The sequence below is a fragment of the Numenius arquata genome, chromosome 18 (genome assembly GCF_964106895.1).
Source record: "Numenius arquata chromosome 18, bNumArq3.hap1.1, whole genome shotgun sequence".
NCBI classification, from domain to species: Eukaryota; Metazoa; Chordata; class Aves; order Charadriiformes; family Scolopacidae; genus Numenius; species Numenius arquata.
The window spans coordinates 4,115,037-4,128,537 of NC_133593.1; the positions used below are offsets into that span (position 1 = coordinate 4,115,037).

Here is a 13,501-nt window from a genome sequence, read left to right on the forward strand (position 1 = left end):
AACAAGAGTTTTCCAAATCTATCTGAAATACCTTTCTACCAAAGAAACTTGATAAAGGAACTTGTGACTACCTTGACTCTTCTCTGCTCTGTCACAGGTTTATTGCAGCTTTTAACAGCACAGCGTAACCCATTTATGAATCAAGAGTTCCAGGGTTAGTGAGTCATCTCGTAAGAAGCGTTCAGTACTAACTTCCTAGCTGGCTGCACTTCCTTTCAGGCTGCTGTGCAACATGCAGATACTAAAAGACACATATCACAGGTTTCTTGAGGGGTGGGGAGGAGGGAGGTGACAGTTACTAGCGGTGATACAGCTGTATCAGACAAAAAAGCTGTTTAGTAAGTGTAAGCTGACTTAAAGGTATTAAAGGTTAAAGGTATTGTTTTCTCCTATAGGTGTTTTAGATAAACACACCTGTTTAACATCCACATTTGCATATTTATTAACTAATTATTTTGAGAAATCATTAGTTAAATCTGCTTTTAATTGGATAGCCTGCTCATGTAGGCAGGCGCATGCATGCAGTGCTTCAGAGCTCTCAGTACCCAGACAGTAGCTGATTTTAGTTCCCCTTTGAGTGCTTGTCTAAAAACGGCTTGAGAGGAGGTTTCTTGCCCACCAGCTGGCTACACTTTTTCACTTATCTAAGAGTTGGGACTGTGCAGAATCCCAGTGGCATGGTGCCATTCTTTCCATAAACAAAACATTGGGAAGAAGCTGCTCTTCCTAAACCCAGCAGTGGGCTGCTTCTCCCATGGGCTGCCCTTCCTTTTCCCTTTCCACTGTGTATCTAAAGAGCTGGCAGGAATTCAAGATAACGGGTACTCACTGTTTTCAGCAAGTTCAACAGTGTTCTCTGTTTTGTCTTCCTAAGTAACACATACAGTTCACAACTGACTCATTTGTAACCTTCACAAAATAGTTTACAGCTTTATTTTTCTCTTTTGTTCTCTGGAAGACTTGCTTGTTTGTCCTTTAAGGGGTAGGCCTGGAAACGTTAGTCTTGCATCAGTGGTATGGAAGAACCGTTCATTCACAGCAGTGTTGGTTCCCCTCTTTGTAAATTACTCAAATATAAACCCGCTTGTGTTTGGTCTACCCAGGTGGTTTGTGACTCCAGAAGACCCAGATATGCCAAAGGATGGAGCGTTACTGTGAGGTACTGTTAAGAGGCACAAGCTGCAGGTATGGATAATGCCCATTGACTGGATGAAAGAGGCAGCTGAGGGTCTGGTGCCAAATGTCCAGGTTGTAGAAAGCCTCTGGCAGGCACACAAATGGCCTATTTAACTTTTGTATGCTCACAGTCAGCTTTTTGTGTGTTCTTGCCTGACGCACGAAAGAGATCTGGCTATGAGGGTTACTGATACAACCAGAAATTTCTGCTGGGTCTCAAGATAGGAACATTGGAGAGATGCAGTACATACATGTAGTACTACAATACTTGAACAACCGAGTAAACCAGCTTTCTTACTCACTTTCACTTCTACCAGTGTATCAAGTTGGGCTTATGTAGGTTGTCAGCGTACTCGATGATTCATTACACTTTTTCTAGTTCTCTGGAGGCTTGTAATTATGGCTGAGTGGTTGTGCTAGTTTTTCCCCCCAACACATGGTGGCCTTCTTTCCAGATAACACTGCATCACTGGGGGGAAAAGCAAAGAAAAGCATGGGATTGTAATAAATATCAAAGTAGTATGGCCGTCCTCATCCCTTTCTTATATTTCTCCGTGCTGCCCTGTATGCATCAGAGAAAGATGTCTGTGAAAATCAGAAGGGCTATTCAGCTAAAATTCTTACCTGCTGTGATGCCTAGAAAATGCTTGCTGAAACTAGACAGTCAATAAACAGAGAATGTTAATGCTGATTGTAAGTGTATTTCGGTTTTTTGTAGGCTGATGGAGGGTGGACTTTTTATTGCGCCTGTACCATCTGGTGCCCTGCTCTTGGTACGGTGCCATCACAGTGCAAACAGAGGAGGACCACAAGTCTTAGAATTTCGGTGTGTCTTCAGAAGCACGTACGAGTGATTTCAAACGAAACCAGAAGGTGCTCGGCTTTTAAAGAGCGGCTGTAATAAGACGCTTTCCTGCCCAGGCAAATCCTCAACAAAAGATGAGATTGCTGATTCCCCACATGCAAAACATGGCAGTAGTTTGAAATCTGATCTCTGTTGTTGCTCAGAAATTCAAGGAAGACTAAATCTGATCAGGCGATAATCACTGTTTTCCTCGCAGTTACTCAGGATGATCGATAGCACCCATAAAGCGATGGTGTAAGCTAGATATGTAGCAAAGACAGACATGTTTGTCATTGAGCTGTGAAAAATAAGATGGGCCACGCTTCATGATCTGCCTAGAAACTCCAGGCTGTGGCTCTCCTGGGTCTAGGCCTGCTTCTGGTTTTGCCGTTTTATCCAACAGGCACAGAAAAGAGATACGAGGCAGAGCAGCTTTTCAAAGATCACTTAAGGGTGAAGTCAGGAGAAAATTATGTCTGTAAAAAAATACTGTGCATAATGTGTGTTCAAACATTTATTTGAAATTTGCTCTTCAAACAAAAAAAAAAATAATTGCTGTTGGCTCAGCATAGAATATTTTGATGTTTCTGTTGTATCTGGGCAGGAAAGATGATGAGCAATGAAAACAGTCGAGGGTCAGCGATGTTGTAGACATGGCTTCAGAACATGATCCTGTTACTGCTCCTTGGTCACTGCCTGTCTCGACTCTTAACCACAGGCTTTGCCCACCGGGCTCCCATCCAGCTGCCAGGATGGTTGACCCTGAAACAAAAGCGAATCGTGCAGGAACTGAAGTAACGATGATATGAGTATTGGCTGTGCAATAAACAGACCCATCGGATCGAAACCCCATGTTGGCACTCCCGTTTGCTGTACTGGAGAAGGCACGCGTTGCTTTTGGGGTTGAAGCCAGTGCACGACGGTGGCTCTCCATGCAGGTGGAACACACTGCAGCTGAAGGGAAGCGGGCTACCATCTCGCCCTGGCCCTGGTGGGCTTCTTCTCCAGCATCTCCCAGCCCTGGCCATCGCCCTCCTGCTACCAAGGCGGCCATGGCGCTGCTCGACAGCCCACACAGGCCACAGCCGGGCTGCTCGCCTCAGCTGAGGGGGGCACTGGCACCTCAGGGCACTTCAGTGCAGCCACCGGCTGCCTCCTGCCGCCCGCGGGCCAAACGCCTCGGGCGCGGAGCCGCCGGGCCTCCTGAGGGGCCGGGCAGCACCGGCGGGGCGGGCCCGGGGGCTGTTCCCCGGCGGAAGCGGGGAGGAGCCGCCGGTATAAAGCGGGGCGGAGCGGCCCGGCCCAGCGTGCCCGGGGTTCCCGCTGAGGGCAGGGGGCGGCCGGGGCCGGGGGCGGGGGGGGTGTGCCGCGCTGATCTCGCGAGAGCGCCCAGGCTTGGGCGGCGGGGCGGGCGGCGGCTCTCGCGAGAGCTCCCGCGCCGGACCCAACATGGCGGAAGGTAAGGGGGGGAGCCCGGGCGAGGGGCCGGGCGGTGCCGCGGCCACACGGGGAGCGCCGCCGGGAGGGGTGGCTTCAGCGCTGGCGGGGGACAGGGAGCGGCCCCTGTGTGGGGCTCCTCTTGCTCCCCTCTGCGGGACTGGGGTCGGCCCTGCCCGCGGCGGGTGGGGCAGGCCGCCCCCGAGGTGAACGTGAAATGGCGCGGGAGAGGGGCTCTGCCCTGGCCTGCCCGCGGGCTGACACCCCCGGGGGTAGGGCGGGCCTGGCACGGCTGCCTTGGCCCCTCAGGAGGGAGGTTTTTGGGGTAGCTGTGGTTCCGGGTGTTGCGGAGCCCGAGGGACGTCCCGCCGACCCCTCCCCGCACTTGGCCGGGCGGTGGGAGAGGGATGGCGGCTGTCCAGAGTGAGGGGAGCCCGAGGCCGAGCCTCTCCCCCGAGAGGGGGGCGGCTTTGCTTGGAGTACGGCAGGGACACTGGGCTGCAGGCTCCTGGTCACTTGCTGCTGGGAGTCCTTTTGTCGAATTTGGTCTCTGATCAGATCTGCAGAACTGCTAGACTCCTTTTGCTTGGCTATTTTATAATTGATAGCTGGGAGGCTATCAATTACACTGCTTCCAAATTAATGTAACTGAGGTAACGGGATTTGAAAAAACACTTGGATCTTTTTACAGTCCTACCCCTTTCTGCGAGACAGAAGCTTCCTCTTTTCCTCCCTGGAGGAAAACTGAGTCGGCAAACTGAGTGAAAATCCCCCAAGTTACAGAGGAAATTAAAGCTCTAACTTCTAGTCTTAAAAGCACAGACTTCAGCTCTCCGAGTGCGACTCTCAGAGAGTGGTAGAATTTTAAAACCACTTGTGGAAGATTAACTTGGATGTAGCAGATGCTGATCTCCTGGCGTGCATGAGCCAAGGGGATGCTGCAGTCAAGCTGGTTTAATAAATCTTTAGAGCAACTTCTGACTTTGTGTGCTGAAATACCACTGTTTCATATTTAGCTGACTAGCTTCTTAGGCCTGTCTTAAGCCTTGGTGGCCCAGTTCTGGTGGGCATTAGATGTCAAAGATGTTTTCAGGTGGTGAAACTTTCCCCACTGAGACTCTCAAGGAGCTGAAGCCTGGTTCAGGGTCCTGCTCTGCAGAATGAACCTGCAGCTGATGCAAGTCGTGTTTCAGACATCTGTACTTCTCAAAGATCTTTATCTAATTCAAGGAATTCTCTGAACTTTTGGCTAAAGAAAGCACGTGACCAGTGAGTGATCCTGCACGAATAGGAGTAATAAACTGGAGTTGTAGCTCTCCCCACTCAATTCCTGTAATATCTGGGGACAGGGTCTCATTTTGTCCCTTCCAACAATGTACCTGTCTGCAGCAACACTTTTCTAGTTAAGAACTGGAGAGTCAGCTGAAAAGTGAAGGTGTGTTAAGGAAGGTCATCTGCTCAGAAGCTGAGTGTTTTTTCTTCTGGAAGTGTTGCTTCTGTGTGCAGAAGTCTTGAATTAGATTTTTTTAAATTACTAGCTACAAATTGTTTGAACAGTTTATAAATACAAGAGCTTAGGTTCCTTTTGTAGCTTCTGTAAGAGTTCTGTACCACCAATACCAGAGGGTACAAGGTTACGTGCAGACATGGGTAAAAATTGTTGGACCAATGTTTGACTCTAGAGCAGCAGGAAGCAGCTGTGGTTCTTTGGGATGGTTGTCAGGGTAAAGATCGTAAGTGTGCAAAAATGAGGAAGAACAGGAAAGCAGTAACTTTTACAGCCTTGGAGTCAGATGGGAGTCAGGGTGTGGAGCAGTGGACGAAGGACCTGATTTGAAAGGGGTAAGGAAATATGTTTTTTCTGAAATATTTCACTCAGGTCCGCTTTATAAGTAAACAAAAGCTTATCCATGTTGTTTCTGTGCCTGCTTTTGGTGGGTGGGATGGGAGCGTAATGAGTTCCACCAGACCCTCCCTCTAGTTTTTGGTACACGCTATCTGTCACCCCACTGCCTGTTGCCTCCCTACTTATCTTGTTGAATTCAGCTGTCTCGTTACTCTCGAGTGCCTTCTCCTGTAAGAAAATATCTGTAGCCTTTTCTGAAGTCCTTTTAAAAAGTCCTTGATGTGGAACATAAACTTCTGCCAGTTCACGAGATGCTACTGTATCTGCCAGAAAGCTGTTAACAAACACTGCTTTTATTTTCTTGTCCAGCCATCTCTTAACTCTGTACCTGGACTATGGGCTTAGAAAAGGAGTTCTTTTGTGTAAGTGTCTCTGCTGAACGCGAGCATCCTCTTCATTGATGATGTGGATTGATGTTTAGCCAGAGACTTACTGGTATCTTCCAGTGAGGCTGTCCTTTTGGTGTCTTGATGTGAGGATCTTCATTAGGGGTGTGTGTGCACATGCAGCAGTTGTACGTTATACTTGGGAGACTGTCAGGTGAATCATAATGCATAAAGGAGACTGGCAATAATATGTGCTCTGTCAAAATGATTGCCAGCTTGAAGATACAATGGTCATTTTACTTGATTTTTAAAAAATGATGGCACTTCTCCCCTCTTCCAGAAGTGAGGACTGTAAATAGTAAACTTGGACTTGTAGTTCTACTTGTTTAAATGGAGGTGGTGCTTCTACCTGAGATTGAGCAGGTTCCACTTTTGAAGCAACTCTTATTTTAAGCAGCTGTCTTATTAACTCTTTAAATGAGCAGTATACAGGGAAGACTTGAGACTTTGCAGTGAATGTTGGTTAGTTGGACATTGAGGAATGTCTTGAATGGGCACTTAAAATGTGCTGTAAGATAAAATACCGACTGCAAGTGTGCAGTAGCTACTATGCAACTGGTGTGCATGTTGTCATGTAGAATAAGAGAAGCTTATTGATTGGTTCTGTTCTACCTCAAACCAGGACAACAGCTTTTATAATTCTTACAGGAAGCAAGTTCTATCAGTCCCTCTCGCCGAGGTTGCAGGAAGTGTATGCTGTCAATCTGAAAACAAGATTTCTCAAAGCTTCAATTCTTTGGGGTACTTTTATGGCCAGTAACAGTTGTCTTGGATTGCCCTGGAAGCAGGAGTAGCTAGCTTGATTGTTGGTTATGCATAAAGCTTAAGCTATCGCTGTTTGAGGGTTTAAGGCAGTTCTGCATTGTGTCCTATTGACTTCAGAGTAGTTTGGAGCCAGGGTGTTACCTTCTGGTACCGATTCTTTGTTCCCACCTTCACACTCTCATTGCTTGACTGGAAGATGCAGTATCATCAAGATGATATATGCTATGAGGTTAGCAGACAACGTCTTGTTCCTAGGATTTGAATTTGTATGGCACTTAAACTGACTGTATCAATAGTGGCGGTGTTCATACCCTTTTTCTTTTTTTCATGCGTTTCTCGAAGTGTCTTTCAGTGATCACTCTTGGCTTCTATCAGACTTTTGCCGTCCTCACTGTAACGGTAGGGCTTGCTTTGTGCCACCCTTGACATCTTCCTTATGAATCAGTCAGGAAGAAGCGGTTGCTAAAAAAAACATGTCCTTCTAGTTCCAGGAACACTGACATTGCATTTATCTTTAGAAAGAATAGAGCAGAACTTCAAACTGTCTTTGAGGGTCGGTGTGGTATTAGTAGCACAATTCTGAAATCGTAGTATATTTCATTAAAATAAGTATCTCAAAAGAGATCATATCTATTAACTTTGAAAGGGTGAAGCTAAATAAAAGGCTGTTGAAGGAAGTACACTGCCAGACCTGCTTACGTAGTATTAACTGAAGAGTAAATCAGGGTAAATTACCGTCTGTTTATCCATTACGGTAGTTCTTAAGTTAAAAGACTTCTGAGGGAGCATTTGCTGCAGCAGTCCATAGAGGGAAGACTAAATGAGGCATCCTGTCTGCAGCTGAGCAAGAGAAAGATGCTCTGCCCCGGGGACCTGTGTTGGAGCAAGGCCAAGGTCAGCTACACTGTTGAACTCTTCTACAGAAGCAAGAGGAAAACACTGGTTGAGGGAGCTCAGTTTCTCGTTGTTTGTAGTAGTGACTTCCATTTAGTAAATATTTGAGAAATATTGTTGGAACAACGAATTCCTGGCTGATAGGGAATAATCTCGTAGGAACTTTCCCACTTAAAATCATTGGTTAGCTTCCAAGTCTCTCCTCCCTGCCCCCTCTCATTTTAGGACTGGTTTTGGATTTGTACCTTATTTGGAAAATCATCTTAATGATGGGGGGAAATAATCAATTGATTGCTACATGATAGCTGCATACGGTTTGTGCAATTAATCTGTGAGTAAGTATTTGTAAGTTGGCCTGTTTTTAAGCACCTGTACAGATGTTTCCTTCCAGTAGTGAAGCAGAGGCTTTTCATATGGGTCGCCTGGGTTGAGTTCAGCCCACTAATTTATCACAACATGTGAAGTGACCATTTGAGTGTGGTGGAAAAGCAGGTTCTGCGATGGGATGGAAATACGTGATCAGGGGTCAGATTCCCAGGCTCTTGCTGCACTACTCCTGAATTGAAATAGCCTCCGTGGACCTGGCTCTGCGCAGTGATGCTGTGACAGTGTGGTGCCTCCAAGGGACGAACGTGTGTGTGTGCCAGTAGCAAGTTGAGTTAGATATTTTTGATTGGCCTTTAAAACACAGATGCTGGGGAGAATCTGCCTTTCACTCGCCTTTTCTTAAGGAGTTTCTTAGCAGACAGCATGAGGTGTTCTAAACAGGTCAGTTAAGTACTCTCAGGCAGATATGGTATGTCAGCAACTTGTTCTAATGCCCACTTGTGTTTTTTTTACAGCCTCAGCTGTAAAGTCAAACAGCATTTTAACTAAACCAGTGGGTAAGAACTAAAGAGTTAGTCCTCTACCTGCCAGAATTCCCACAGTCATGGATATGGTATGTTTTAGAAAGTTTTTAGAAAGCCTACGTTGTTCCTGATAGGACAAGATTCAGGATAGGACAAGATTTCTTTGTAATTGGCTTCTATCACTGCTCTGATTTTCAATGTGTTTATGGCTAGCAATGATAAAAAATAAAAAGTTTTAATATTGGGAGCGAGATTCTCAAGTAGTGTGGAAGATAAGACACTCTAACTGGGATGTTCTGGGATTAAACTAGAGGTGTGATGTGCTTGCAGGGATAAGTTACCCTCAGATGCAAAACAAAGGTGTGCGTGTTTCAACCTTGTAGTAACAGTGTGTGCCTCTGCAGAGGAGGTAGCCAAGCTGGAAAAGCACCTGATGCTTCTCCGCCAGGAGTATGTAAAGCTGCAGAAGAAACTTGCTGATACAGAAAGGAGATGCAATCTTCTGGCTGCCCAGGCTAACCAAGACAATGCCAGTGACACCTTCATCAGTCGACTTCTTGCCATTGTAGCTGAACTCTATCAGCAGGAGCAGTACAGGTAAGAAATTCCCCTTTGGTGAAAGGGGCATTACAGGAACCTTTGACTTTAGCTGCAATAGGTACTAGTTTTTCTCTGCTGCCTGGTATGAATAAGGTCCTCAGTTGCAATTGCAGTTGGAAGAGCACACTAAGATCAGGTAGCCTACTGAATCCAACTCTTGAATCAAGAGCTCTAAGTAGAAATTAATCTCTTGAGACTGAGACTTAAAACATTTAAAAAAACCTGACCATTTTCACTGTCAACAGCAGAGCTCCCTTTGACCAGAAGTAATGTTAAATTGATCTATACCTAGTTGATGGATTCATTACACGATGTATCTTCTACCAACTGGAAAACCCTCCTTTCTTGAAAGGGTATGTGCTTGAAACCAGTTCTATTCTCCCGTTGCGTGTAAAGAAGCCTAATCGAATCAGCTTGTGTGATGTAACAGGTCTTAAACAGTGATACATTAAAACAGTGGTTTAGTGATGGTTTTTGTCAGTGTTAGGTCAATGGTTGTACTCTATCTGAAAGGTCCCTTCCAACCTAGACAAATTTATCATTCTGTACGTGACTTAGTGGTATAAATGATATTGTATCTTTGAATCTCAACACAAAATCAGGTTTATGGTTTCTTTTCCACAGGCACATTAAGGATCACCTTCAATACTCCAGATCCCTTAACTGGTTTAGTTCCAAGGCTACAACGACGCTTATCAATTCCTTTGCTATTACTGAAAGCAATGCCAGTATAGTAAAGGAGTTAAATTATTTAAGGGGAAAAACGTATAGTTTTGATTAAAATTTTCCTTCCCTTAACATCTCTTTGTGAGCCTTCCTGAGAAAATGCTCTGTGACTGGCAAGGACTTATTATAGCATGCTGGGTAAAAGATTTGTTAGGTAGCGTATGTCAGAAGAGCTGGTTCACTTCAATTCCATTCGGCTTTTGAGTTTTAAAGGCATAGAATAATGGTCTAGTTATAAAAGGAGAAAGGAAGCAAGTCCTAATGCAAGTTTTGTTAAGTAACATTTCTGTATTTTGCACTTTAGTTTATAGCAGTGCTTTGATTTAGAAAATGGTCTGGAAAATACACCTACACAGTCAGAACGCTTATAAGCTATGGGGTTTTAAAATAATAGGGCAAGTACTTTCTAGCTACAAAGGGTAACCTGGTGTTAAAGGAATCAGAATGAAATCAAAGTGTTCTTGACAGCAGATCTCCTGGGAACTGGGGATTCTTGGAGTCTGCCTTGTACTCATACTGCCGTCAAACATCATTTGTTCTCTTACTGGTCTTGCCTGAAACCATTGGTGCTTACCTGGCAGTATTAGTATGGACACTGCAACGTAAATATTTAACCGCAAGATTGTTGGATTTTCCTATCTTCTACAATAGTTCCCTTGCAGTTTATTCTGAAACGCTTAAAAACCCCCAGACACTTTAAATATTAATGCCTCATTGCATTTCTTCTAGGAAAATTAAGAACTATGTCATTTGGCAATATGTTCTATTTAACCAATTAAATGTATTTTGATGTTTCAAATGACTTGAACCTAAATGTGGATACCAGGACATGAGTACTATGGAGATACTGAATCTATACGTATCTAAGCACAGGGGAGCCCTGCGTTATACATATATATACTCTTTTTTTTTTTCTTTTTTTTTTTCTCTTATCAGTGATCTGAAGATAAAGGTTGGGGACAAGTGCATCAGTGCTCATAAATTTGTCTTGGCGGCACGCAGCGATGCTTGGAGTCTTGCCAACCTTGCCTCAACAGGGGAGCTGGATCTGTCAGGTCAGTCGTTGCTTACCAGTATGATGCTTACATTGGACAACTGATAAAAGGGCCTGTTGGGAAAAGGTTCCTTGGGTACCTTTCAGGCTACTGCTCTCCACAAAAAGTGGGGCTTAATCCATGAATTATGGAGCTCTGTCTCTGGAACTTGGTAGTACCCTTGTGAACTTAGTGCTAGTAAAATCGATAACCAACCTTCTTTCTCTTTAACGGACAGGGGTTGAGAATGGTGGCCTGTGTTGTCTTTTCTAGAGTCAACTAAACGTAATGAAAAACAAATCTATGTGGAGGAGCTTGACTTCTTCCTTTCTAAGGACAGGGCTTTTTGAGGTAGTGTGCATAACTTCTCTCAAGTGTGTCATGGAAATACCTTGCTTCTTGTTAACAAAGTGTGTGTGGGAAATGAATATAAGTGCTGACGTGTTATTTAAAAGTTACTTGCTTTGGCACTTCGATACCTTTGCAAAAATAGACGAGGAAGAGAAGTTTTCTAAAAGCCAGTCTTCTACAAGACAGTGTTTTGTTCTCCTGTAGCTGTTTCTTGCATGTGCTTACCCTGGGCAGTGTTTCTGCAGATTGAACCTCTTGACAGACTTTTCTTCCGTACTTAACAGTGTAGAAGAGTCTTGTACAATTAATTTGTGAGCAGTAAAAGCAGGCATGAAGTTAAGCAGGTTTGCTGTCTGGCATGTTGAATATTAAGTATTGGCTTCACTTTCTGCACTTAATATTATCATGAATCCCAAGTGCAGACAAACTGGAAAGAAGCGAGTCACAGCAAGCTGGTTTTATGAGACAGCATTGGGTTTCTTGCGTAAGGATTTATGGATCTTTCTGCAGCCACAAGAAAACAGATGCCAAGTATTTTTTAAATTGAGTGCTGTGCTAACAGAAGATTATTACCAAAAAGCTCTTAGGTTAATTGTAGTTTTGTTGCAAATGACAGTCCGTAGCATTTCTAGCTCCACATTTAAGCTAGCGTGGGAATCTCAAATGTAACTGAAGACCTGCATGTTTAACAACGCAAACACTTCCTGTTATAGAATGATGCTTAAAATAAGTACTAGTAAATGATACTTTCCACTGTATAAAATGGATTTTTTTTTTTTTTTTAGAAAGTTTGATAAATGGCACAAGCATTAGTTTATGAAATAGTTATAGCAAGCAACAAACTGTTCCCTAAAAACTGTCATGGTTATCTTAAGAGGCTCTCTTAAGAACTTGGAAGTAAAGATTGCCTGAATCTTAACTTCAAAATACAGGCAGCATTTAAAATTGAGTGTTTCCAGAGTTCATGTAATCTGTAGAATTTTCTGCTCCATGAGAAGATTCTCTTGTTGGGAGGGAGAGAATGAACTCTTATCTCTGCCGAGGCAGAGCTGATATTACAGCTCAAGTAGGTTTTCTGATTACTTCAGGTTTGGCAAAAGATACTTGCCGTACCAAAACCTCCTGTTTCTTAGGAGGCAGCCTACATGTTATGCCAAGTGCTGTCTGGTGCCCTGCAAATAATCTGGGGCAACCCTCTGTGGAAAGGAGATTTTTAGGATGGGTATTTCAGTGTCTTAAACATGTATGGTTTTGTTCAAAAAACAAACAAACAAAACCCAACAAACACCACCACACACAAAAAAAGCTTTAAGGGGCTAATTTTATTTTTCTAAATGAATGGTATTAGTGTTGTGATTGGTCTGATCTTGGGTTGTGGAGTAATTCTCGTGTACGCTCTTGTAAGTAGGGTTGTCACTATACTTCTGAGTAGGTGACAGAGGTCCCTGGCCGTTGGGCTTGAGTATCTTGTGTCCCATGGTTTCTGGTTTTCTTGCTGTGTGAAAAAAGCATCAGGCTTGTGATCAGTGTTGTAAATGCCTGAAACCTGACCAGCTTCTTGAACTGACTCTTTTGCACCTTTCCTAGAAATGGTTCCCAGCAGTTTAAGTACTTTGTAGTCATTAATAATAAGTACCTTCATTGGAATGCAACAGTTCATAACAAATGGCTATAATATACAAGAGGGAGGATTCTTAAATTGAAGAGGGGATTTGTGTTTGTCCATGTAGATGTGGATTTAGCCATATGTGAGGGACCAAAGACTTTAAAGGGGCATTAGTGACCCCTAAATATGCAATATGTGTGTAGCAGGTGGGAGATGTTACAGGGCTCCCTGCATTCTGCACAGTGTTCCAATGGAAAAAAGGTTTTCCTGCTTCGTGTTACTAGTTTTAACTTCTGACCAGTTTTGCCTCTGTTTTGACATTTTGATTGAGCTAAAGCAGTAGAGTTTCAACGAGGCTTTTTTGTTTTTCATGGTAGCTGTGGCTTTAAAAGTCAGAAGAATACCAGCTACTTGAATAGGCGATTGTTCTTTGGGTATTTTATTAATCCCTGTTGCTCCCTGTACCAGATGCTGACCCAGAGGTAACCATGGCAATGCTGCGGTGGATCTACACAGATGAACTGGAGCTGAGAGAAGATGATATCTTCTTGACAGAGCTTATGAAACTAGCTAATAAATTTCAGCTCCAGCTGCTTAGGGAAAGGTGAGTCTTGGTAAACACAGTGAATCTTCTTGAACTCTTCAACCTTGTTGGAATAGAAATACCATGATAGCTGCTGGCAAGTTGATCAAATGTTACTTTTTCAAAGTCTTGAGGTTTTCAGTAATGCAACATGACATTCAGTTGATCACAGAAAACAAAGCCTTGCACTACAGTTAAACTGTAGCAATTTTTCTCATAGCTTTTATGTTTACTTTCTAGTTCCCCTCCCAGTCAACTAATAACCCTAATTTGGCATTAAGAGGAAGTAGAGATCAGTTAGTAACAAGGTCTGGAGAGTTGCAAGAGAGGAATTGTTCAAGA

The 13,501-nt window shown here is 43.9% G+C and overlaps 1 protein-coding gene across 1 annotated transcript in view; it reads left to right on the top strand.

Moving 5' to 3' along the window:
• The first annotated feature begins 3,072 nt into the window (after window positions 1–3,072).
• The window catches only part of ANKFY1 (ankyrin repeat and FYVE domain containing 1), a 32,000-nt gene continuing 21,571 nt past the window's right edge, over window positions 3,073–13,501 (top strand). Inside the window, 5 exon segments of the mRNA XM_074160449.1 lie at window positions 3,073–3,320; window positions 3,322–3,479; window positions 8,664–8,856; window positions 10,522–10,640; window positions 13,045–13,180. Coding sequence (XP_074016550.1) covers window positions 3,073–3,320; window positions 3,322–3,479; window positions 8,664–8,856; window positions 10,522–10,640; window positions 13,045–13,180 — 854 coding nt within the window.